At 51.1% G+C, this 26907-nt stretch overlaps 1 protein-coding gene across 1 annotated transcript in view; it reads left to right on the forward strand.

Moving 5' to 3' along the window:
• Positions 1-396: 396 nt before the first annotated feature.
• The window catches only part of rapgef1b (Rap guanine nucleotide exchange factor (GEF) 1b), a 65998-nt gene continuing 39487 nt past the window's right edge, over positions 397-26907 (forward strand). The window contains exon 1 of the mRNA XM_061261924.1: positions 397-661. Coding sequence (XP_061117908.1) covers positions 634-661 — 28 coding nt within the window. The 5' untranslated portion in view covers positions 397-633. The remainder of the gene's footprint in view (positions 662-26907) is intronic.

Below are 26907 nucleotides of genomic sequence, written 5' to 3' on the forward strand. Positions count from 1 at the left end.
AAAAGGGTTCCAGCACTATGTGCTTGGACTCTAATAACAACAACATGGTGCCTGTGCAGCTGCTGTGTTTGGCCCCCTACTAAACATCATCATCATCATCATCATCATTTTTTTGGTGCTTTGTACTTTGTTTTTCCATCACAAATAATTAAACGCCAACCTCAAATATATTATGCGGCGTTAACGTTGTAATTTAGAATGTCTTGCTTTAGTTTTACAAAATGTGGGCTCAACGTGCTGAGAGACCGTTCAGGACCCTGGAAATTGCCAATGCATGAAATATGTCGCCGGAAGGCATATTAAAATAAAAACCCTTGCCGAACCCTTCCCTTGATAGGTTTCATTCCAAACACAAGGGGGTGGTATTCTGTGTTACGTTCACACACAGGTCAGGAGAGCTGTTGTGGCCTCATTGAACATTGGGACTTGGAAGCTGAATTACCGATAGCTAGCTAGCTAACTGAGGCTAGCCAATGTGTGTGAGAGAATAAACGGGTTTTATATATTTGTCGAATTTACTGCTTTCCGACGGCATTGCCTGATAATGCGGGAGTAAAATAATAATAATTAGTATCGGAGAAACAGCGTATATTGGGGGTTTTCTTGTTTTACCAGTCCATCTCTGTGATCGAAATGTCGGGGAAAATTGAAAGCAAGCAAGGTAAGTACAGCCGGCAACTACAGGCATAAAGTGTCGTTGGTGTTGACAAGCCAGTCTGGGGATTTTGTAGGCCTCATTTTTGTGTGTAGCTAGCGGTCTAGTTCAGATTCCGTTGCGGAGCCGTTTTGGCTAGCAGCTTGCGATCGATTAATATTAGCTAACGTTAGCTACCTATTTAAATAGCCTTCTTGAAAAGATGGAAATTTAGTTAGCTAGGTTGCTATCCATTTTACTAACACAGGCCCATCTCACGTCGGCTAGCTAGCTTGATAACTAGTCTTTTTGCTAACGAGTTAATACTCGTAATTTTGCTAGAATGCTTGCTATTCGTCTCGTGGAAGGTATGTACTATGTACCAGGTTTCTGAACGTTTGGTCGGCTAGATAAGTTAACGTTCGCAAGTTGGAGACAACCATTTTCTCTTGTCTAGGTTTTTGAAGTTGGTTACTGCACTGTTCCTTGTTTAATGTTGCTTAGTTAGCTCATTAATATTTGCCGTTTGCTAGTTATTTGGCTAGCTTTCGGCATTTTTTTTGTCATCTTGGACAACTAACGTAACTTAGTAAGCTAACGTTACCGTTATTGGTAGCTAGCAGTGTGTCATCTAGCTAGCCAGATAGCGAACCAGTATTTTAATCGCTAGCTAAGTTAACTTGCCTAAGGTTGGCTGGCACGCATAAAGGTAACTGGGAGGGGAGCTAGCTAGTACTAGTTACTAGTCTATCGAATAGTCTATCGTACGCTCCTCTTAACAATGAATCCAGGTGGTTAACAAGCTTGGTTAAATTGCCTGTGTTATTTTGGATGGTAAACCCGAACTAGCCATTCTCGAAATATTTCTCTGCAATTAGCTGTCTGCATTTCTAATTATAATGTTGACCACCTAGCTAGCTAAAGTTGCCGTTATTTGGAAACATTGTATGTAGGTAGATGTACTATACGGGACTATAACGATATCAGGACACAAGTTAATAATTTGAGATTCACAGAGGATTTCATCTAAGTTGGCTAAAGTAAATTAGTTAGCTAGGTATCGTTAGTCGCTAGCATTTGAACTGACACACAGTTGGAGAGACTAGGTAACTTAAATGCCCATGTATACAGTGCTCGTTTAAATGAAATGCTTTAACATGACTCGCTCATTAGGTCGTTTGGTTTAAAATCGTCTTGGAAAATCATTGCAACATTGCCACTCGTGTTGCAAACCAGCGGTGATCAATTGCATAACGTTACCTGTACTAGCAAATACATCAGGGTGTGTAAAACGATTCTTGTTGAACATTGTCTGTATTGTGTATTGGGTTTGATGATAATTCGTGTGCTCCGTACTTTTTTCAGTGTTCATAAAATAGTGAACACTTGTCTGCATGCATACGGTCTACAACAATGTCGTCAGTTGGTTTCATCTGTATCGGTATGTTTATTTCTTTTAAATTGTTTTTGCTGGTTTTGGTTTTACACTAGTCTAGTTACACTAGAGTCATTCCGTTAAGCCTGAGGTAGGCCGGTAGAAACAATGCTTCTCTATACAGTCTTCTGTACAGGTACGTTGTGTGTTTTCGGGAGAAGGAGATGGGCATCTTTAAGTGTGCAAATGAAATGCATGGCAGCGCTGAACTGACTAGGACTTCTAGGGAAGCGACAGAATGTGGCCCATTGCTGTTTTAAGGAAACCTGAGTTGCTTCAGAACTGCACCCACAGCTGTCTCTCCGTTCCCCTTCAACTGGGAGTCTCAGGCCACTGCTTTCAATAACATCCTCCGTTGGACTGACTTGTTGGCCGTTGGACGAGTTGTACCGTTAAGATGTGTATAGCTTACTTATGCGCCCAGTGTCATCGCACAGAAATTTGGCAGATATTGGAATGGATTGATAAATCTTGAATATGATTGAATCTTTTTTTATAATCATTAAAATAAGTGCAACACATAAGCGCACTAAGTACTTTCCAGTGTAATGCTGTGTTTAAAAAATGGTTGGAACTGGAGTTAAGTTGTTTTATATCTGAACCCCAGTGTGTTCTCCTTGTTCGTTCAGCTTCTCAGATCCGTGTGTGGCATGTTTTGATTTTGGCCTTGCTGCTGTTTGTTTCTTCTCACAGCTTAAGGATCTATTGGGATTGATGGAGAATTGCTCAAGATGAAGAACAATGCTTCTTTTACATCAACCTTATCCAGGTTTAGAGCATCTGATTTCTATTTTAAAGCATTTAATTGCAGAGAGAATTTGTGAAATAGAAATAGAAATATGAAATAGAGACTCTTCTGGTCCTGTTCACTGCTGTCTGGTGCTCTGTGAGGGCCAATGAGACAAATCTGTTTGTTATCTGTCTAGATCTATAATATGCAATGAATATTAGCCCAATATTTGCTTCAGCTCAATGTGCTGTAAAGATCTCTGTAGATGAGATGTCTTCTGCCCCCCCCCCCCCCGCCCCCTCCCCCTCCCCCTCCCCCTCCCTTTTCAGTTTGCCTAATTGCCTATTGTGCCAAATAGTTCGCATTCATTAAGTTGCGGAAGCCTGCATATTTGGACGTATTTGTTTGTTTTATTTACCAGTTTAGGAGGGTTGACTTGGGGGTCATTGCTCCTACTGCGGTTCATTGACTGTCAGCGTGGGGTGACAGGCTGGACACGGGGTTGTTGACGACGTGAATGGCAAAACGCAGAGGTGTCACTTTGACAGAGCCCACATTGTCTGAGAGTGGGCTATGCGGGATTAGACGCCATTGTCCCGGCTGTGTCCAGTGGCTTTACGCGGCTCTGCCGCTCCCCCGAAGCTGGAGTCTGTGGAGCTCATCATCAACGTCCAGCAATGCGGAAATTAATCCCTGACCGTCCGTGCTGTCCGCGCCGCGGGGTCTCTCCGACGAATATAAAGTTGTTGTTTTTCAATCGAGGTTCGATGGCCGTGGCTCCTACTTGTCGGCTCCCGGCGGAGACGGTCGTAAATCGCGCCGTGCTTAGCGCAGAGAGCGCCCGTGTGTTTAGTGGGTCACCTGCCGGCTTGTTGTCGCCGGCTGCTGCCACGTGCACGCATTGATCCCGGAACATGCGCCTGCGGGCCCTGTCTCTGTCTGAACTGCGCGGAATGAGCCGGAACACGCGGCCCGGGGTCGTTACGCGCCGCCACGGCAACAGGGCAGGACGGATGAGTGCTGCAACACGTCCTGCCCGACCTCCTCCCTCCCGAAGCGGCCCCTCACGGAGGGCGTCCGGAGTCACCAGCCACGGCCCTGCCAGTGTTTCTGTCGGAGAGCTGGTCGCGAGTGCACGGCAGGTGGCCCCTTGAGAAATGTCACTATTGAGCATTCTTTGAGAACCAACACCCCCCGCCGCCCCACCCCCCTTAAACTAGATGTGTTCAGACATGAGATGCTGTTTAGGAGAACTCTCTCAGCGTCATTGAGGAATCTCCCTGCTGAGCGAGACAGACAGAGTGAAATATGCTTGTATTACTGCCTGCAAAATAGTTTCATGATATTTATTAATTCAGCGAATGTAGGTGCAGGAAGGGCTGATTTAATTTCTTAGTTTTTCAGAGCCAAGCAAATATCTGAGCAAATGGCCCTCAACATCTCTCAGAATTGTCAGATCCTGCTACCAGTCAATTTATGGACTTTTTAGGGGGCGGGTGCTTGTTTGTACGAGGGGCTTATATTTAAAACAAAAGCTTGAAAGGGATATTATAATGTGTAGAAAGGGAAATGAAATGTTTCTGAAGAATAAAGATAGGTTCTGTTCATTCCCTTGTGTTGCAATCTGCTGTTGAGTTTGCTGCACTGCTTAGTTTCACATCCATGCTGCTACTAATGGACTGTTGCTAAGTCCGCAATGGCAAGATGATACGAAATTGATTTGAATGGCAAACTCAACTTTGATTGTTTCGGATTAACGGGACACTCATCACTTCCGTGGGTTTGTAATTGAATTGTTTCTAATTGTCACTCAGTGCTTGGAACAATAACGGATGATCAGTTAATAACACTTGATTCCGCTGGTCTGTGCTCAGGGGCCATTTAAAATGTGAAATGTAGAGTTGAAATAAAAAAAAAAAAAATTGGCCCTCGTCCTTATCTTTGTTGTACAGGTAGCAGTTCAAATTGTACTTCCCTCTAGGGTCTTTCAGCGAACTTATCCCTGGTTATGGATATGCACTTTGTTGTACGTCGCTCTGGATAAGAGCGTCTGCCAAATGCCAATAATGTAATGTAATGTAGAGTTGACATCAGGAGTAGGACTGACGGAGACGGGCTGACAGCGTTGAGTGCAGAGCCAGGCCCTTTCCCCGTTTCCTGTGCAGCGGACGGAGCTAATCCTGGGGCCAGGGCCGAGAGCACTTGTGCCTGAGTGAACCGCCCGCTCTTGTTTACACTGACGTCACTCGCGAGTTGAGAAGTCTCTTATCTCGGCAGGCTGTGTGCCGTTGTCACTGCGGGCTGAGGCAGGGAAACTTGTCATCAGCACGGACTGCAGAGGAAGCTTTGTCACCTGTGTAAAATTCGGAAAAGGGTTGTTCCCTTTTTCCGGTGGTGGGGGGGGGGGGGGGTGTAGGCTATCTGCACATTGCAGGGAGAGGAACCACCAGCTGGGCTTCTCATTCCACTTCCCCCCCGGCCCACCTATTTCTTCCCCCCCAAACTGGCCCATATGGGATATATTGAGGCGTGGCCCCCCAACCAAAATTTACGCAGTTCTTCTGGTGTCACCCGAAAAACGAACAAAACCAGGAAGTGCATCCGGCTTCCTCTCCGGATACTGAGTTGCGGAAGTGGGAAGGAGTCGCCACCCCGTTACTGGAGGATCCCGAAAAATCACCTGGATTCACCAGGGTGCCCGCGCAGTCTGAGCTCAGCGTCGGGAGAGGACCGGCGGGTAACGCCGTGTGCTCGCGGGCCGCAGAGAGAGAGAGGACACGAGGGCTCTCGCTGAGGAGGCCTGCTGAGCAGGTGAGAGTCTGAGAGAGCTAATGCAGATGTGGACGGAGGAAACGGGAGACGGCGAGGCCAGGAATTCGCTGGAAGTCTCTCGGCAGAGAACGGAGCTGCACATGGTGGGAGAGGCGCGCAGAGAAGCCGAAGAATGGACTGAGCTCGCTTGTGTTCGCTTCGAAAAGCTGCCGTCTACTTTAAAAGCACATAATGAAAAAGTGTTCAATACGGCCCTACTTTCCACAGTATTTAAACATACTAATTTAAAATATAAGCCTACTGAATGAATGGCGTTAAAGCGTCACGTTGGAATGGTTCTGAAATCAATGGGTGAGTCGCCTTTTCCACCGACTCTGATGGCTTGAATAGAGTGAACGATACAAATACCATATCGGCGTGCGCGGACTGTAAGACCGCGTACGGTCGGAGGATGACGCTTATTCATCGACCGCGCTGGTGTTTCGCCCACGTTATTTGCATCGCCACCTCGGCTGCAGGTTGACGCGGAGCCCCTCTGAAGGGAAAAGACGGTCCGTACCGTGGCCGCGTAACTGTAGAGTGAGCCCAGCGCCACAGCAGCTGAATTTAATGCCTGACCTTGTCTCTGAGAAGACAAACCTTCTCTAAAGCCGGAGCTGCTCCGTGAATATTGAGGAATCAGACCGGGGGAATACGATAGCCCTTCTGCAAATTACAGTCCAGTCTTTTTCTTCCGTTGCTTTTTCTTTGTGTCGTTTCATTTTTTCTCTCGTATACTCTTGTGAATAATATAGCCTACCTATGGTACTTACTCAGATATTGCGTGCAGAGTGTAAATATGTACAGTGGGTTGCTGTTGGATATTTTTTAAAGCATTCTTTAACATTTATTTTTAAATGTGTCCCAGTCATTGGTTTCCTTTTGTAATACTGATGCGTAAGCCAGAGGAAGTTATATCTGCCTTCCTTGTTTTCTATTTTTCACTTTCTGTAGTTCGGACAAAAATGGAAATAGTTGCTGGTGTCAGACCCACGGGTTCCTTGCATTCTGCAAGCACAAGAAGAAAGGAAGAAAGTAAACTGGTGTTTTTGTTTTTGTTTTTTAACATCACATGTAAAACGTCTTCACAGCCTTTTCATTTTGGCCTGATCTGCAGGAAAATAAGCAGGGATTCGTTTTGCTGCTGGGATACCTGCCATAATATCACCGTCCTGTGCATGCACCATCTACGTAGGCTCCATGTTCTGTTGTGTAAATACGTTTTAAAAATGTAAAATCATTTTGTCATCGATTCGCAAAAATAGCTAAAAAGCCCTTGTAGGATCCCTATGAATTGCGAAGTGTAACGAGAGTCTATATTTAGTGGCGGTTTTTCCCCCTCCGAGCGGAGTGGGTCCGTGCCGCGGCTTGAGAAAAGCGACGCCATCTGTTGCTTATTTTAGCAAATAAAATAAGTTCTCAGCTGTGCGGAGAGGAGGTTCGCCCCGCGCTCCTCGGGTAATGAGCGAGGCGGAGGTGTGCGTGATACGCTTTCTCACTCCGTATCTGACCTTTTACCCATTTCCCTTTCGTACGGCTGGCAACGCGCTTTCTTTCTTTCTTTCGCTCGGTGACGCAAGGCCACCGCCGGGCCGCGGAGACAGGAAACGGTGCGTAGAGAGCTGGGTGCGCTCCACGCTGACCTGGGCGCTCTCGAGCGGAGCATTACCTCACGCCCAAAGCATCCGCAGCGTAACTCTCTTTCCGTCCGGAGCCCGGGCGCTGCCGTTCCCCCGCCGTCACGCCAGCAGGGCAATTACAGAGAAAAGACAATGCAGTGAACCTTATTTTTGTCTCTTAATCCCGCGTTCAGCGCAGAGCGGGCAGCCGTACTGGGGCGAGGGGTTGGGTTTCTCAGCCGTAGCGCAATTTAACATCAAAATACGCTCAGATATGTGACCGGGCAGACACGGTCACATTTAATTTTATTTTGTATTTTTTTGTTATTAAAAAAAAGTGCTTTCAGAGTAAGATATGTATTATATTTTCTTGCATTGTAAATTGTCTGACTGACTGGTTCTTTGCCTGTCTTTCTGAGTAACAAAGGAAAAACCTTTTCAAATGAAAAAAAAAGAAACTGCTCACAGCACCAACTTGAAAATATTTATCTAGGTACTGTAGCTTTTCAATTTTAGTTTGATGTGGTGAAAAGCATCAAGACTGCCATTCTTTTAAAGCTGGGCTGGAATATTTGGTTTAAAATGTGACAAATTAGTTTGATTTCCCAAAAATGCTATATCTGCATCTGTTCAGATCTGATCAAAGACCAAGCTATTTTGACATTCATACATGAATGGTGATTATGTTTACTACGTCCCGGTAGATGATCTGAATTGCAACCTGGTTAACACTAGGCTGCACGTGGGGCGAAGACGTCGACGGGATGGGAGGCCTACGTCTGAAACCGGAGAACAGGTCTTCTGCATCCAGATGATTTTAAAAGGGAAGAAAGCGAGCAGCAGCTGTCAGAATGAAACACAGCTGTTCTCTGTGTTAGGCATTAAAGGCACATGCAGGAATGATCAAATTTGGAGGCTAATGTGGCGTAGCCGATGACTTTCGGTTACGCGCTGGCGGAGGGAAAAGCGCACGGCTCCGTGAGGGAGAAGCGGGTATCCGCACGGCCGCCTGCCCGTTCGGTCTCTCCCCGCACGCCCAGCGGCAGTCACGCGCTCCGTGATCGGTTGGGTGTGCGCGCGGACGGGGAAACGGCCGGTGATCGGTTGGGTGTTGGGTGTGCGCGCGGACGGGGAAACGGCCGGTGATCGGTTGGGTGTGTGCGCGCGGACGGGGAAACGGCCGGTGATCGGTTGGGTGTTGGGTGTGCGCGCGGACGGGGAAACGGCCGGTGATCGGTTGGGTGTTGGGTGTGCGCGCGGACGGGGAAACGGCCGGTGATCGGTTGGGTGTGTGCGCGGACGGGGAAACGCCCGGTGATCGGTTGGGTGTTGGGTGTGCGCGCGGACGGGGAAACGGCCGGTGATCGGTTGGGTGTTGGGTGTGTGCGCGCAGACGGGGAAACGGCCGGTGATCGGTTGGGTGTTGGGTGTGTGCGCGCAGACGGGGAAACGGCCGGTGATCGGTTGGGTGTGCGCGCGGACGGGGAAACGGCCGGTGATCGGTTGGGTGTGTGCGTGCGGACGGGGAAACGGCCGGTGATCGGTTGGGTGTGTGCGTGCGGACGGGGAAACGGCCGGTGATCGGTTGGGTGTTGGGTGTGCGCGCGGACGGGGAAACGGCCGGTGATCGGTTGGGTGTGCGCGCGGGCGGGGAAACGGCCGGTGATCGGTTGGGTGTTGGGTGTGCGCGCGGGCGGGGAAACGGCCGGTGATCGGTTGGGTGTTGGGTGTGCGCGCGGACGGGGAAACGGCCGGTGATCGGTTGGGTGTGTGCGCGGACGGGGAAACGGCCGGTGATCGGTTGGGTGTGCGCGCGGACGGGGAAACGGCCGGTGATCGGTTGGGTGTGTGTGCGGACGGGGAAACGGCCGGTGATCGGTTGGGTGTGCGCGCGGACGGGGAAACGGCCGGTGATCGGTTGGGTGTGCGCGCGGACGGGGAAACGGCCGGTGATCGGTTGGGTGTGCGCGCGGATGGGGAAACGGCCGCTGATCGGTTGGGTGTGTGCGCGGACGGGGAAACGGCTGGTGATCGGTTGGGTGTTGGGTGTGCGCGCGGACGGGGAAACGGCCGGTGATCGGTTGGGTGTGCGCGCGGACGGGGAAACGGCCCGGGGCCGCTCCGTACAGCCCATGGAAGCCCGGATCCTCCTCTGCGCTGTAATTTGAGGTTTAGTCCAAATGAGCAAGTGGCTTTCGCTGGAATGCCAAACATGTTTTCCTCCCGGAGGCATTTTGAAAGGTGCTGTAATTAAAAGTTTTCGTATACGCTGGATGTAGGCGGGGCCACGCAAGTCGCCGTAGGGTTCTGGCGAGACTTCGGTCACACCGAGAAACCCGGCCCGAGAGTCCGTTGGGCGCAGGTCCTCTCCAAAGCCTTGCAGAGACCGTAGCGCACGGGTGGCTTTTCCAGGTAGCGGGGGAACGTCAGGAACCACGCCTCTGAAACGCTCTGCCGGGATAACTACCCCTAATTACAGCCGCCTGCCTGATCCCTCAATTTTTTTTTGGCGGGGTTCTCCGTTCCTTTGTCTGTCTGAGGACCCGGCGACGGTGCGCTCTGGAGAACGCCCTGGATACAGAGGACCTGCCGACCGCCCGGGCACCGCTGCCTGATCGATACGTCTCCGGACGTTATTAGAAAGGCCCACTATTGACAAGCCGGCTGAGTAATTGTTGTGGCTAGTTGGGAATTCCCTGCGGCTTTCACGAAATGCACAGAGCTCGCCAGAACCCAGAGAACCGGCGATCTCCCGAGCTGTGAATCTTTCCTCTTCCTGGAATAATTCCTATACATTCCTTTTTTTAGCATCTACCCATTAGCATTGTTCTGAGTCAGTCTGAATGACAGGGAATCATGGGTTGCTGTGGGTGAGTAACAAGTGTGATGCTGCTGGTCAGTAGCCCTGGCCCCGTGTCTGTAGCACATTTACAATGGTACTGATCGGAGGGGAGAAGCAGAGTTTTTTGACTGGGTATAACGTCAGGTCTGAATGGGAAATATAGCCTGGAGGAGCCAGCCCGCATGTGGGGAAACGGACCTCTCGTTGCAAGAGGAGCCAGAGGAGGAAGCAGGTAAGGACGGCCAAGGCCAGGAATAGACTGTGGAGAGATCTACACGTCTGCAGCGCTCTCTCAGACCCTTTCCCCTCACAGTGTTGATTAAAGCCGTCGTAACCGCTAAGAATGGCCAGTGTGGCATACGTAGAGCTTTTTAATTGTTTCATTGCGACGCATGGTGGTAGACAAAGCTTCATGGAGAAACACCCTTTTAAAGTAGTTCCAGTTTTATTTCAAGTGAAAGAAAAACAAAATGATAAAATAAGCCTTTTTTTTTTCTGTCTTTTTTTTTTTTTTTTTTTCGGTGCAATGTGGCTTTTATGAAAGTGCTCATTTTTTCATGTTGTAGCCCAGGGTGGAACCAGCCAGTGGAGGAAGTTTTAATGGCAGTTGGCCAGTGTGCTTCACAGAAAGCTGCTGTGCAGAGCTCTATAGAGCAGCAACAGATTTCGCTGTGAAGTTGTTAACTGCTGCTGTTGTCTGTGAGATTGGAGCTGCATTCTGTAGGTCTGTGCGTTGTGGTGGGGATTGCGCACTGTGTTGTTTTACTTCCCCATCTGGTGCTAGCGTTTGGATCATATACAGTTAATCTGTCAAGCACACGTTTGCCTCAAGAAGAATTTATTTTGTCAGCTGGGAGACTTATTCTGAGAGGCTTCTGGGGCTTTGGGTTCATGGCACTTTGGAGACAATAAGGCTGTCCAGTTTTGGTTCCATAAAACATGACTTTAGCAAGCCAGAATGTGACCTTTTCTTCGTTTTGGAATTGTCCCAATGGTGTAACTCTGTCAGAAATGAAATCTCTTGTTCACAGCTCTTTGCAGTGCCACCAGCTTTGCCTCATACATTGGTCAGTTCCTCCACCGTATTATTGCCTGACTGCTTAAGTGATGGTACTCGTCAGATGGTGTAGCTCATTTGCTGTCGGCCATTGTCATTTGCCTTCAGCTGTTTTGCACAGTAATACGTCAGGAAAACATAATGTGGGTTTTCATGAAGGATAGAGGCAATGCCATTTTTTTAGAATCTCTACTTCTTAAGGGCAGGGTTTTTTTCATCGGTTTTTGTTGTGTTGTGTTTGTAGCAGTTACAGAGTGCAGCTCCTTAATTACAGTGCTGCCTCTATAATTGCATAATTACAAATTATGGTGTGGTAATTCTTTTTTTTTTCTTCCTTTCTTCTTTTTTCAAAGCAAGAACCCAAACGGAGCTTGACTTCGAGTGCGTAGCCTCTCTTGTCTTAAAGAGACCATTTAGGAACAAAATCTGAATTACTCACATTTTGCACCGGTGTTGTAAATAACAGCCACACGTGCCAGAGTGTGAGATTTAGGCTCCCTGCTTTCACAACTGTATTTTTCAGGCGATGAATTACTCACTCATTACAAGCTAATGCCGGGTGACTCAAAGTGCTTTCATTTTGTGTGGCACCTGCATGCACAGCTGTGCCTTGGACCAGGAGACCGAAGATACAGTTTGTTGTGAAATGCATGCCAACGTGACCACCTTGCAACCCACACTGCTTCTTCTGTAGTTTTTCCGCCTGCCGTAGCAGAAGCGGACTGTAGACTGTCCGTTAAAAGAAGAAGTTCACAAATAGACTGGCTGGATGTGCAGAACTGTCGAAACTGCAATTTGGGGCCATAGGCTTCCTGAGCGCGTCGCTTTTTTAAGGCATTTGAAGCGCATGCCTTGGGGTTTCGGGACTGCGCGGTCGAGGCACAATTTCAGATTATCCGATTATGTCGCCGTTGTAAGCGCCGGGTCGTGGAGCAGAGAGCTTACAAAGGCGCGAACGCGGCCTGGGCTGCTTAAATCGGGTGTGCCTTAATTGTGTCCCCGTCGTATTCACTGTTAAAATGTGCCTGTGGGTCTGTGCCCGCGGTCGGTGTGTGTGTTCACCCGGGTGCTGCTCTCTCCCGGAGGTGTGTGTGTGTGTGTGTTCACCCGGGTGCTGCTCTCTCCCGGAGGTGTGTGTGTTCACCCGGGCACCGCTCTCTCCCGGAGGTGTGTGTGTGTGTGTTCACCCGGGCACCGCTCTGTCCCGGAGGTGTGTGTGTTCACCCGGGCGCCGCTCTCTCCCGGAGGTGTGTGTGTTCACCCGGGCTCCGCTCTCTCCCGGAGGTGTGTGTGTTCACCCGGGTGCTGCTCTCTCCCGGAGGTGTGTGTGTTCACCCGGGCACCGCTCTCTCCCGGAGGTGTGTGTGTTCACCCGGGCTCTGCTCTCTCCCGGAGGTGTGTGTGTTCACCCGGGTGCTGCTCTCTCTCCCGGAGGTGTGTGTGTTCACCCGGGCTCCGCTCTCTCCCGGAGGTGTGTGTGTGTTCACCCGGGCTCTGCTCTCTCCCGGAGGTGTGTGTGTTCACCCGGGCGCTGCTCTCTCCCGGAGGTGTGTGTGTTCACCCGGGCTCTGCTCTCTCCCGGAGGTGTGTGTGTTCACCCGGGTGCTGCTCTCTCTCCCGGAGGTGTGTGTGTTCACCCGGGTGCTCCTCTCTCCCGGAGGTGTGTGTGCGACAGATTTCGGCACGGCTGTCGCGCTCCCTCCTCCCGCCGTCAGCCCCAGGAGTCAGATGCCTCTCGGTCGGGGAGCGGGACGGGCCCGTGTCTCCGTGCGTGGCGTGACCTACTTCTGGGGCTGCGCTCCTCGCCCGCACGAGCCCCGCCAGGCCGATCTCTCCACCGGGAGCTGGAGAGTAATGGCGGCGGGCTCGTTTGAAGATTCCGCTCCCCGCCCGCCTACCCGCCACGTGAAGGGATGGCTCCCCACGGCCGGTCCTTTGTCCGCTCCCCTCCATCACCGCGAAAAAGGATTCACCGTAACGCGCTTGCTGAGCTTCCCCAGAGCCTGGGAAGGGCTGGCGGGCTCTGCGGAGCTGGCTCAGGGGGGTTTTGTAGGGAGAGGGCTCCATTTTGTGGTGGATAGTCGCAGTCTGCACGCCGATGCATTGTAGGTCTTTTCACCGAGGCAGACTCAGCGCGGTTCAGCGAGCTCCTGACACAGACGGTCTCGTTCAAAGCCTGCTGCACCATGTCTGAGAGAGGGAGAGAGGGAGAGGGAGGGAGAGAGAAAAAAAAAGTTGAATGCAGTATTTGGAATATGTCAAAATTTGGAAATGAAAGTGCAATAAATGCAAAGGCTACAGAGGCCCCTCTCTGTATTCAGTCTGAAAAGAATATTATTCGGGCTGCACGAAGATGAAATTCCCAGTTTTCACATGAATAATTGAAGTGACTCTCGCATTTGAACGTCCTCCTCTCTAATAGGAGTCAAGTGGGTGCGGTGCGTTCAACCTTCCCGTCTTTCAACCGTTAAGAGTTGTGAAGCTCAGTAGTTCTCAGAATATTATTTTTCGTTTTGGTGTATATACTGGATTATTCAGACAGTTTTTGTGTGCCGTGAAGAATATTTTGGATATTTACAGTAGTTTCTGGTTCTAGTTAATGGATCATCTCAGGGTTTGTGGTCTGATGCAAGACAACACATTTCAAGCAGGCCTCGCTGTGAAGCAGGTTGCACAGCAGTGTTAAGCCTCGTGTGTGTGTGTGTGTGTGTGTGTGTGTGTGTGTGTGTTAGTTACCCAGTTATTCAAAGGTTTGTTTTAAGTCTCATTTCCAGTTTTAACTGGAAACCGGCCGGTCAACTACAGCACCCACTTTCACTCCACTGTCCCCTCTCTGCCTGTCCTGGAGGCCAGGCGCAGGAAGAAGGAGCCCAAGTCCCACCTGGTGGAGCTGTGGAGACCCAGCCGGCCCAGATGAGTCGGCAGGCCCCTCTAACCCCCTCGCAGGCCTGGGTAGAGGATGGGAGGGACAGGCGGGGAACAGGAAGCAGTGGCACTGACCTCTGGCAGTTCGGGGGGAAGGAACGGGAGGGGCAGGGCGCACCGGTGGAGGGGGCCCGGCGAGGGAAGGGGGGCAGAGGGGTCACGGCTCCACGCCGGCCGGCCCCACCGGTCAGACGAGGGGGGGGGGGGGGGGGGCCCTGAAAATACGACCTGGCAACAGCTGAGGGGAGGCGGCTTCAAGGAAAGCACGTGCACGTGGTGGTCGGGCCTCCCCCGGGGGAATCCAGGTCTCTGCGACTCCCCTTAAGCCTCGACGGGGCTCCCGCAGTGAAGCCGGCGAGTCTGCGCGGCGCGTACGTGTTCCGAGCTGCGCTCCGACGCAGCGGCGGCCGGTCGAGTTCATCAGGCGGGAAACTGTAACCGCCGAAACCCTGGGATAAGCAGTCTTCAAATAGAAATGAGGAAGCAGAACTCTGTGATTCCCCCCGAGACGGCCGGCTGACGAATGCAGCTGCTCACAGCAGGCCCGGCCGTGGCCCCGGAGCCGCTTCGGCCAACAACAGGACCGCTCCGAAAGGATCCGGCCCCGGTAATTTGGACGCTGCGTTCTCGCAGGTGACGATTGCGTGTGTTGTGTATCGCTCAGCGGTGGGTGCAGTTATCACCTGCTCCAGGCCTGGTGACCCTCCCCCACCGCAGCCCTGTGTGTCAAACCATGCCCTAATGGCCTCCATACCGCCAAGCACTTTCACTGCAAGTTCATTCGAATAAAAAGTGCTGAATTTTCACAGCTTCCACGCACCTGCCTTGTCTACCAGCTGACGCTTTGCGATTGTTTAATATTTATTAGTTATTAAGATTTTGTAAGGGAGCCCAGGCCAAAAACGGCGACATCAGACAACCTATTCCATGTTAAGTTGCAGTACACCCAACGCACAGTGCATAGATGGGTATCATCGATGATGGAAAGAGAACACTCCTTGGTAAGAATGGACGCAGCCTTTACGTATGTGCCGTACCAGTCCCTGCCTTTCCGGCTGTTTCGGAGGCCTCTCGGACCGGGAGGTCGTTGTTTTGGGGTTCCAGCGAGCTGCACGGTCTGTGGGAGAATTTTGGAAGGTACCGCTGCCCCTCCCTGAGAGTCCTCCCGGCCCCGCCCACATAATCTGGCCCCTGCAGCTCCGTCTGGCTCCGAGCCCTCGCAGAGTAAATAATTTAGTTTGCCACTTCCACTCATTCTTACTGTGCTGATTAATCTTTCCTGGGCCCTGTGAGACCGACCCAGCCCATGGAGGCAGCCCTGCCCTCAGACGTGCCCAGCTATGGCAGTGTTATATAGACACTTAGACCTGCACAGCTATGGCAGTGTTATATAGACACTTAGACCTGCACAGCTATGGCAGTGTTATATAGACACTTAGACCTGCACAGCTATGGCAGTGTTATATAGGCACTCGGATGTGCCCAGCTTTGGCAGTGTTATATAGGCACTTAGGCCTGCACAGCTATGGCAGTGTTATATAGACACTGAGACCTGCACAGCTATGGCAGTGTTATATAGACACTTAGACCTGCACAGCTATGGCAGTGTTATATAGGCACTCGGATGTGCCCAGCTATGGCAGTGTTATATAGGCACTGAGACCTGCACAGCTATGGCAGTGTTATATAGGCACTGAGACCTGCACAGCTATGGCAGTGTTATATAGGCACTGAGACCTGCACAGCTATGGCAGTGTTATATAGGCACTGAGACCTGCACAGCTATGGCAGTGTTATATAGGCACTGAGACCTGCACAGCTATGGCAGTGTTATATAGACACTTAGACCTGCACAGCTATGGCTGTGTTATATAGGCACTGAGACCTGCACAGCTATGGCTGTGTTATATAGGCACTGAGACCTGCACAGCTATGGTAGTGTTATATAGGCACTCAGACCTGCACAGCTATGGCAGTGTTATTTAGACACTTAGACCTGCACAGCTATAGCTGTGTTGTCTAGGCATTTTGAGAGCTGCACCTAGGCCATGCGTTTTGAATTCTGCTCTGTAATTTTAAATCGGCCGCAGTTGTACTGGAAAAAAAGCACGGTAACACAATGCTATAGTAGCACAGTATTGTCATTTTAGTGTTTTGTGGTCTAGTGTATACTCTTGACAGCTGTTCTAGTCCTGGGTTTGTTTTTTTCCCCCATTGTTTTACAAATAACTTTGCTGTTGTTTTTGCCTATAAACATGCTCTTCATGTATGCTACGTATGTCTCGGCAGAAAGAACTACAGGCCCTATCATTGTTTGCATTCATACTCTTATTTTAGAGAAGTCATGTGTGACTAATAGCGAGATTGATTAGTTGTCCCGGAGCGAGTAGTCTACTCCAAACCCAGTTTAAATCCATCTATAGCGAATCAAGGGCAGACTGTTGGTCCTGTAGGCCCTGTCGGATTAGCTTGACCGTCTCTATCACTGCAAATTAGGGAGTGTGCATAACCGTACACAAGCTCTATCTGCCCGTAGCATGCGTCTCATTTTGATTCAGTCAGCAGTGCGAGGCGGCTCATTCTCACTCCGTAACGTCTCTGCCGGAATGATCACATGACCCTTAAGAGTGGCGTTGGCACAAGGCTCACATGTGTCCGGATGGAGCGCGGAGCGGACATTTTGAGGCGCTAGCTGAGATCTCTAGACGAGCCACAGTGCTCTATGAGGAGAGAGAGAGGCTGACTGATTGCAGCGTGTCTGAGAGAGGAGCTCCCGCAGTGCCCTCTGCACCCAGTAAAGCGCTCTCCCTCTCCTCCCCCCCTGCCGGTGTGCGCTGTAGCGCCTTTGAGAGAAGGCCCTTTCAGGAGAGACGTGGCCATCACCGAGGAAGCTTTAGCGGAGCTTACCCGGGAGGGGTTCTCTGTGTGTGGGGCAAAAAGCGGCCGCACCATGGGGTGGCAACAGGTTGCAGAAGTGGGAGGTGAGGTATTAGGAAGCGTCCACCTGGCCCAGACCTGGGCGTTGCAGTGTTTGCTGCCGGAGCTCCAGCCCTGAGGAACGGGCCCCCGGCAGAAGTGCAGCAGAGTGGCTCCCACTCCAAACATCTCCAGTGCGTATTTGAAATTTAGCCAACGGTGCGGAAGCCCAATTGCCATGGGGGATCTTCTCTTTTTTCAGATGACTGTCTGTGGTGGAACGCCCCCTGATGAGTTTTGGTTCAGTTCTGACTGGCAGTAGTGTGCGGGGACAGAAAGGGGATGTCGCAGAGTTAACCCTGCGGTTTGACCAAGCTTTTTTGGTACGTCCTACGGCCCGGCCCCGCTGTCAGCATTCAAGGCACAAGACATCGCAGAGGCTACCAAAGATGTGTACCGCATGTGAATGTTAATCTTTGGGCTGTTAAATAATGGATATATCTGCACCCTCCATTCTCCAGTTCCTCCCCCCTACTCGCTGGTGGTGGCAGATTCAAAGAGTTCGGTCTTCATCCGAATCACAGCTCCCCGCCCCTAGGTCCCCGTTTTGGCCCCCGGATTTTAAATCGTCCTCCCATTTTTGGTAGACTCTCCCCACCATACTGGGGGCGACATGGCTGAGGCAGTCGGAGGGTTGCCGGTTCGATCCCCCGCCCGGGCTGTGTCGAAGTGTCCCTGAGCAAGACACCTAACCCCCAAATGCTCCTGACGAGCTGGTCGGTGCCTTGCATGGCAGCCAATCGCCGTCGGTGTGTGTGTGTGTGTGTGTGTGTGTGTGTGTGTGTGTGTGTGTGTGTGTGTGTGTGTGTGTGTGTGTGTGTGTGTGTGTGTGTGTGTGTGTGTGTGTGTGTGTGTGTGTGTGTGTGTGTGTGTGTGTGTGTGTGTGTGTGTGTGTGTGAATAAGAAGCATCAATTGTACAGCGCTTTGGATAAAGGCGCTATATAAATGCCAACCTTACTGGCTTTGCACTTCTCAATGGACAGCAGTAGCGCCCAGCTCCCCAGCCCGGTCCCCCCTGCCCGGTCCCCCCCTGCCCGGTCCCCCCCTGCCCGGTCCCCCCCTGCCCGGTCCCCCCTGCTCGGTCCCCCCTGCCCGGTCCCCCCAGCCGGTGTGTAGGCAGCGGGGGCTGCTCTCTGATCTAGCCCAGCACATGCTAGGCAGCCGCGGTCCACCACAGAGCCCGCCTTTGATTTCCCTGCAGGGGGGTCTTGAGCGCCTCCCTGGCTGTTTTGCGTCTGATCAGCACAGGGGGAAACTCTGGTTGTGCCTGTGAAAATAACTCCGGTAACACGAGAGAGCCACCCCGGCCTAATAATAACTCCCCTGCCGCAGCGACGCTATCGGCCCTTCCAGCGCCGGCTCTTCCAGCAGCATCATCACATCTCCGCGGGGTGCCAGGCCCCTACCGCTCCCCGTTTGTTCTGAACTCCCCGAGTCTCAGCGGAACCGGGCCGGGGCCCGTATTAATCGCTCCTGCTCCACTGTGTCCGTGTGCGTAAGCGCGGTGGCTTCCCAGTGGAACCCACATCTTTGTTCTGAGAAACTCTTGGACTCATCAGAGGGTGTGGTGGGGTGGGAAGGCATTGCCCTTATGAGGAGGACACTGGCTGCTCTGCTGTGGGCAGCATGCCATCAACTGCCATGGTTTCTCCCTCGCCGGGCTTTACTTGGAAGCTCTTCGATGTTCTTGGGACCCGGTTTTTTCCCCCCTCTGTGTTTAGATCAGGCACAGGCCTGATCCGTTGAGTTGTATTCCAAACAAATCAGCCGGGGTTTCTTGACGAGCCTCTGAAAACCTCTCTATCCACGGCGGAGGGTAACCGCAGGAGCTGTGCGCATTTGGGTCACAGAATCCGTCCCGTGAATGGGTGCATGCGCCATGAAATGGAGCTGAAGCCCTTCATTGTTGAGGCTGTTATCTAAAGGCCTTTAATAACCCCTTTGGCAGCGCGGGGCACTCGAGGCGTTTGTTTGGCCGTCCGGGCTGGACGAGGGGCGGCCTCGTATTTTCGGCTGATGGCGAGAGTGCGAATGAATTTGTGTCAGTGCAGATAAGTGCTCTGGGACCCTTGGAAGGGGGGTGAAATTTGGCACGCCTTTGGCCATGGCCATAATGCAGCCAGGGATGAATCGATGGCCTTTCCCTGAGGCAACTGCCTTATACAAACCACCCACTCGCTGTCTGACGAGTCTTTAAGTCATCGCGTGTGAATGTTAAGTGCTTTAACCCTCTATAATTCACGAAGGCTCTTAATTCGAAAAAATTCTTTCCCGAAACGGGAAGCCGACGTTTCTCGCGCATTTAGTCTGAAGGCCTCATCTTTCTGATCTTGCCGTGTCTTCTCTCATAACGTTCCTGTTCCTGTTTGTGTGTCTTATCAACGTATGTGCATAGGTTTGCTCTTTTATGTTTGTTCGTGTAGCCCCTCTCTCCTGTGTGCCCGTAGGGTTGTGCATTCAGGGGCCTGGTTTAGAATGGGAGAAGACCGTAGGGCAAGTTCGGTGGTTGAAGTCGGCAGGTCGTGAGTTCCGAGCGAGTGAAGGAGTCGTGTTTGAAAAGCGCTCGCAAGCTCTGCGGTGATTTGAGGCGCGTGCCAGGCGAGCCTCTTTCGTGCTGAGAAGGTGGGCAGTCTAAATAACGGCAGTGTTTGAGCCGTCTTCTCATAATGACACCAGCCATATTGCTCTCAACCCCAGGGGAGCACCGTTTCCTGTGGCCTCTCTCACTTGATTGGAGTAGGTACTCCGATGGTGTGTGACAATTTCTTACGGGTAAACTTTCTCTGATTGCTTGACGAATGTATCACTGCGTCGAAAGTTGCGAATGACCTTTTGGCGTTCGGTGTCTGTTGTAATAAGAGGTTTTAGACTAAACAGAGCAGCCTATCTTTGCTGTCTTCTGCTATTTCACTTCTGTTGCAGGGAACTGCTGTCAGGGGACCAGAACCATTGTCGATCAGCATCTGCATTGTCAACTCGTAATGTGTTCACAACGCTTTACTGGCAAATGACAATGGTCATAAAAATGTCAGCCCGTTCCTAAAATGGTTCCTGCCCCGCCGATCCCGGCAGGCTTTTCTCATTCAAACGAGAGACGAGGAAAACCGGTGCCGTTTTACGTGAAGCCGACAGTGGCGGTTGCTGGACGTCGTGGTGACTTCTCAGCGGAGGTGGCCGAGAGCGGGCGGTGTGAGGAGCACGGCCTCAGTGAGGGGCCCGGGGTCCGGGGCCCGCCGTGACGACGGCCCCTGCACGACAGCCCTGCTCTGGTCCTGTAGATCAGTGGTCACCAACCCTGGTCCTGGAGAGCTACTGGGTCTGCTGGTTTTCGCTGTTACTCTGCACTTAATTTATCAATCAGAGCAGATAGAGCAGTTGATTACACAGCTAACTCGCCTCACCTGGTTACCTGGGTCTCAACAGGGTGCTGATTTTAGGGTGAAAACAAAAACCAGCAGACCCAGTAGCTCTCCAGGACCAGGGTTGGTGACCTCTGCTGTAGGTTCAGCGCTGCCTTTCCAGTTGTGCTTCCCTTTGGCCCCCGCGTGCGGAGTACCTCAGCTCACACGTGCCACGCCCGCCAGTGTAATACACACGCGCTGTTTTGCACCATAACGGGCACCGTGTGCGGCGCGTTGCTTTTCCCCCTCACTCCCGGGTAATCAACACGCCGTTAGAGGGAGATGCCTCTCCCCCGGGCAGTCGGGGGGCCTGTTAGTTTGCACTTTCCAGAACGGCGCGCGTATTCAGCTGGAGCTCCCCGACCCTTTCAGTGACGGAACGCCGTAATCCCGCAAAGGTGCAGGCGGAGTAACGTTTGAAATGTCTGTCCATTTTTCTCTTCATTTTTAATACTTTCATTTATTATTCAGTGCTATTGTGGGCATGGCCACGCGGAGCTGGGACCGTCTCAGATATGGGGTGTGCTGAACCCCCCCCCCCCTCCTTGTTTCATTCCTTTACCTCACTATCCTTCAGTACACTTTGCCCAATGCACAAAGTGTGTTCACCTCTGCCCTCGTCTTTCTGAAATACCGCACATATCAGTCCGTTGCAGCATCTCCCTCAAACACGATCCCCTTTTAACTCATCCTTTTAACTTTGCTTTTTGTCACCCTTCTTAGCTCCAGTGAATGATAGCAGGTTCCCAGAAGGACATGCTAGCTGCTGAATTTGCTTACTTAAACACTGCATGTCTTTCCGGATGAACCAGAACATCCATTGGCTGGGCGTAGAGTTCACACGTATTTACAAGGGACGAGAATGTTGAACGCTTCCTTTTTAAAATGTCTGTGGCTAATAAGATTTGGAATGACTGTTTTGTTCTGGAATGGACTCACTGCCCACTCCAGGACCTTTTATAGTAACGCCGACCGAACCTTGTGAGTGTTTTATTTTAGGACACAAGGAAATAGGTGAAGTTGGAGTAAATGGCAATATCATCCTCTCTACTCTAGTCAAGGAATGCTTGTCAAATGTGTGCCAACTCCTCACTGTACACGTATTAACTTGAAATCACATGATGTTGGTGATGTCTTTGTTTTTTTCTTTTGTTTGTTTCTCGTTTGATTTATTTGATTGTATGTACTGTGCTTTATGCCTGGCAGCCGACTTGCAAGTCAACTTCACTTTCCAATGTGATGTGTAATCTTACCTGTTAATCTGGTGCCTAAAATGAGCTGGTCTTGTTCTATGGTATGGGGATTGTTTTGACTAATATGTACCAACGTTTTCTCGATCAAATTGTGCGATCTACAGGATTTTGGTCAGTGGAATTTTTTACCTTGCTTATCAGTCTGTGATCATCTCCTGTTGGAGTTCCCCTGGCCTAAGAAACCCATTTCACCTACTTCAATTTTTTTGGTAGACCTGTATGAAATGCCAGATGTTGCATTCCCCAAGTTATTGCATTGTGCTTTTTTTTTTATTGTTATTATTCTAGCTATTTTTAAAAAAATGCTGCCACAGCCCACACACCGTTGAGCGATGAAAGCTTTGACAGATTGAAAATGTAATATTTTCACGCTTAAATTCCTCGCCAGTCTCTTTGTCCGAGCGCCATCGTCAGACCCAGCCATGAGCCTGCCCTGCTTCCCAGAAGGCTCTGTGACTCCTGCCACCGCGTGTAATCTGCGTGGTGTGCGTGATTGATTTATCTGCGGCCGTTTTTACCATTCGGTCGTCAGCCGTACGTCGCTGGCCTCTGTTGGCTTGAGGAGAGCCGGCGTCACGTTGACGTTTCCTTCATCGCCGTCTGCAGCCGGCGCGCAGAGAGCAGAGCTGGGGGCGGCGCGTTCTTTCCTTGTTTGTGATGTGGGCGGGGCGGTGCGTGTGGCGGCGGGGTGGTGCGTTTGGGGGCGATGTCGGGGCGGGTGGTGTGTTTGGGGGTGGTGTGTTTGGGGGCGGGTGGTGTGTTTGGGGGTGGTGTGGGGGTGGGTGGTGTGTTTGGGGGCGGGTGGTGTGTTTGGGGGTGGTGTGGGGGCGGGTGGTGTGTTTGGGGCCGGGGTGGTGTGTTTGGGGGCGGGGTGATGTGTTTGGGGGTGGTGTGGGGGCGGGGTGATGTGTTTGGGGGCGGGTGGTGTGTTTGGGGGTGGTGTGGGGGCGGGTGGTGTGTTTGGGGGCGGGGTGATGTGTTTGGGGGTGGTGCGTTTGGGGGTGGTGTGTTTGGGGGTGGTGTGTTTGGGGGTGGTGCGTTTGGGGGTGGTGCGTTTGGGGGTGGTGCGTTTGGGGGTGGTGCGTTTGGGGGTGGTGCGTTTGGGGGTGGTGTGTTTGGGGGCGGGTGATGTGTTTGGGGGCGGTGCGTTTGGGCGTGATGTGGGTGGTGGCTTGCGGGGGCGTTTGGGGACGATGACCCCACCGGGCCTCAGCAGAGGAGGACTCACTCAGGACGTAGATGGGGTGGTGCCGGGTGTCCGCCCTGATACTTATCCACCAACACAATATCACTTCCTCTACACCTCTGGGTCCCACTGTAGCGTATTGTTTTCTAGCGCTTTCAAAGCTGGAAAGGGGGAACTGTCGAAGGGTTTTTTTTTTTTTTTTTCATGATTTTTATTTTTTTTGTTAATTTGGGGGGAAAAATGACAACAATGGCGCTTATAATTCACACAAGGTAAAACAATTTCCTGTTGTTTTATCGCACAGTCCTCATTCCATGTCCCTTGCCCGCATTCCATCTACTCCGAGGTCAGAGGTCGTCTAAAGAGGCGGAACAATCGATGCTGTTTGTGCTCTGGCCTGCTCTGCGTCTCTCCACTTTACGAAAGAGGCTGAGATGGATGACAATTTCCCACTGTTTCTCCACCGCCTTCATCACTGTGCGCTCCATATTCAAGCTGTTTTATGTTCGTTTTATTGACACTGATGTTTCATGCAGGTCTACCAATAAAAACTGTAGGCAGTTTTCCTTCACAGGTTAGCAGCTGTTACTGAGAAGGCGTGTCTGCCGGTCTGTGTGCGGCTCCTGTGTGCGGCTCCTGTGTGCGGCTCCTGTGTGCGGCTTCTGTGTGCGGCTCCTGTGTGGGGCTCCTGTGTGCGGCTCTGTGTGCGGCTCTGTGTGGGGCTCCTGTGTGCGGCTCCTGTGTGCGGCTCCTGTGTGCGGCTCCTGTGTGCGGCTCCTGTGTGCGGGGTCTGTGTGCGGCTCCTGTGTGGGGCTCCTGTGTGCGGCTCCTGTGTGGGGCTCCTGTGTGGGGCTCCTGTGTGCGGCTCCTGTGTGCGGCTCCTGTGTGCGGCTCCTGTGTGCGGCTCCTGTGTGCGGCTCCTCAGTGCTAAGTGCTGAGGCTGTGCCGTGCGGCAGTAATGCTAGCAGTTGTGTAACCGAAGCCTTTCCCTTTTGACGCTGCCATTATTTATAGCCGCCGAAGACTTTTCTCGCGCTCTGCGTATGGTGCATCGGGAGGTGCGATGACAACAGCCGCCCTATTTCCTGTCGCTGAAGGCACTCTGGTCTTTTGCGAAGGTGTTTTTACACACGCGCTTTGAACAGCCTCTGTCTCTGTGGAGCCCCAGCGGAGCCTGAGGTTCTGTGCTTCTGCTTTTCCAGTGCATGGTTCAGTTGGTCACCGGCCCTAGGAAGGCCCTCGTCTAACCTATCGGCTGAAGAGGAGGATGAGCACAGCCCACGTCATCCTGGCTGTGAGCCTCTGCATGTCCGCAAAGCGCCAGAAGTAGTTTGCAGTTTGGCACGGCGTCTTATTTGAGGCCACAGCCTTTAGTTGCTCAACAAATGACATCAGAAGCAGTGTGACTTGTGTTGTCATGGTTTTACCGGTGTGCATGGCAACAGCGGTGAACAGGGACCCAGGGGAGAGTCCCTCAGGAGTGTGCCCTGCTCTGTGGACTACAGTCACTTATTCCACCAGCACCAAGTTCACCTCCCTCGGCGTTTTCATTTACGTTGCTGTGCCTGGTTCACACACTGCTGCTCGTTTACTGAACAGCGAGTGCCACTGAACAACAGCAGCCAGTGTAACTTCGATAGTCACATTCATTCAGAACTGGTCGTGTGAAATGTATTTATTTATTTATTTTTTAAATATGTGGGTCTTTCCCTCCTTAATTTGCAACATATTTCTGAAAGTCTAGTTCTTGTAGTTTCATTGACTTGTACTGGGAGTGTCTGTTGGTGTTAAAAATGGAGAGAATAATAAAAAATGAAGGTAGAACCTTTTTTTCAGACCAATGGAAAATCTCAAGGTATCAGACCAGTGGTTTTTATTGTAGAGGTTTTTCATTAAATTAGGCTGAAGTCGCTGTTCGTATGTATGATTCCATGAGTATTCATATCGCTGCTGATGGAAACGCCCAGTCATGGTGGAAAATTACTTCTCTTGTGTGACGTCGCAGTGTGAAAACAAGCAGCCCTGGTATTATATTTTTGATGATTGTCTGAATATGTAGAAGACGTTACTGATCCTGAAGGCGCAATACGGATGTTCAGGTTTGAGCCAGAGCATGGATAGGAGTCGGAGAAGTCGGAGGATTTGGAGGGCAAACAACCGGCGTGCAATGTCCGGATTGACGATAAAGAGTGGTAAATGAACCATTTATTTTCAATAATCTGTACGTGTTGCTTCACGGTCTGATTATGGTATTCGCTATGTAACTATGACCGACCTTGAAGTGCTTTAGCGAGTGTACGGTTAGCATAGGCCAACAGGACACGTCAAGTGTAGAGCGAGCTAGCTGGAATAGTTGGCCTACGAATAATGGCGATCTCATTGATTGGTCAGAACTATTTTTGATTTCAGGCAAGTTTGATAAGTGGAGTTTCTTGCATAACTTTACCCCAATGTTTGCATTGCAATACGTTATAGTGGGACCCAGAGGTGTAGAGGAAGTGATATATATCACCCCACATGGCTAACTTACATGTTGACTCTTGTGCTTTATACAGCATTGCACTCAATTGAATGGAGACTGCTTTGTTAAGATTCATAGACTATGACTACCTGAATGTAGGTATAGGCTAGTTTTGAAGAAGTGGAATGCGTGTCTAGTTAGCTTTGAATCGGGCCTGTATATCACGAAGCAGGGTTATTGGGTTGGATACGTTGTCACAGTAAAACCAGTGACAGCTTATTTCTTGCCTGTAAAGCAATATTATTTCAGGCAATCATAAAATTGGACATCTTCCATTTTGGCGGTTGTAGTTCAATTTCGAAAATATCTGGTGCTTACCCTTTAAGGCATTCTGCAAGGTTTTGACAGTGTAGTGTAATATCATTTCAAGGACACTTCAGATGGCTGTGGCCGTCTTCCTCGCTCCGAGCTCTGAGGACGCAGTAGTAAGCCGCAGGGTCAATACAGCGTGTCCTATTGCCCCAAAGCTTCCTGCCAAGTCCACAGCACCTGCGTGTTATATAACTTCTGTCTGCATGTGTGTCTGTGTGTCTGTATGTCTGCGGTCCTGTCACCCCATATTGCTTGCAGAGGGATGGAATTAGTGCCCTGCCCATTTTTGGTCTGCCCCTTTTTTTTAAAAAGAGAATCCACCTCCGCAGTGATCGGACTTTCATCAGCGGTCTGCATGGTGTAGAAACGGCAGGGGTCTCGGCTGAACGACGCCAGAGTAACGTTGGCTATTCCGAGTTACTTCAGTCCCAGTGCCGCCCAGAGCAAACTACAGCAGGCTGGTGGTCCCGCTGTCAGACTTTACACAGCCTCTCTCCAGTTTCCCCCCCCCACCGTCTGAGCTGAAGTGCCGGTGGTGACATCATTACGTCCCCATGGCAGCTGGCAACAACAGCCAACCGAGTGCAGAGCTTATCGCGAGGGGGAGAGGAAGGCAGGGAGTCTGAGCATAAGGGAACGGAGGTCTAGTGCAGTGTATTATAAAATGACATCCCTTTGGGTCAAATGTTCTGAGGTACTCTCCCGCTCTCTCTCACACAGTGACTGTATTCTTCTGCGGTCGGCTACGCTTTTCCTTCCTTCAGACCGGGTTAATGGCCATTGCATGGACCTAGCTGCTGCAGTCACTTAGCAGTGCTGTCTAATCACACTTGCTGCACCACTGATGCTTAAGCAGAACCAGGTCTCAGTTCTGCTGAAGGACTGGCTTCAGTAGAGGCCTCTCACAACTTGCGTCACCCTGCGTTTTAAAATCCAGATGTTGGCTTTGGTCATACATAGTCACACAGTCTGTCAGTGTAGCTTTAGGAGCGACATCTTTGCTCAAACATGTCCGATCTGTGTGTGGGGGGGAAAAAAACATTACGACTGGGTGCGTTTGTTAATGCCAGGTTCTGTGTTCGTGTTAATGTATGCATGTGCTGTTTGTTTCCGTGTGTGCGTGCGTGCGTGTGTTTGCGTGCGTGTTATCTATGTCTAAGTGTGTCCTGGCTCTCTGGAGGCTGAGTCATCATGACTTCCGTGT

This window comes from Conger conger, chromosome 12 (assembly GCF_963514075.1).
Source record: "Conger conger chromosome 12, fConCon1.1, whole genome shotgun sequence".
NCBI classification, from domain to species: Eukaryota; Metazoa; Chordata; class Actinopteri; order Anguilliformes; family Congridae; genus Conger; species Conger conger.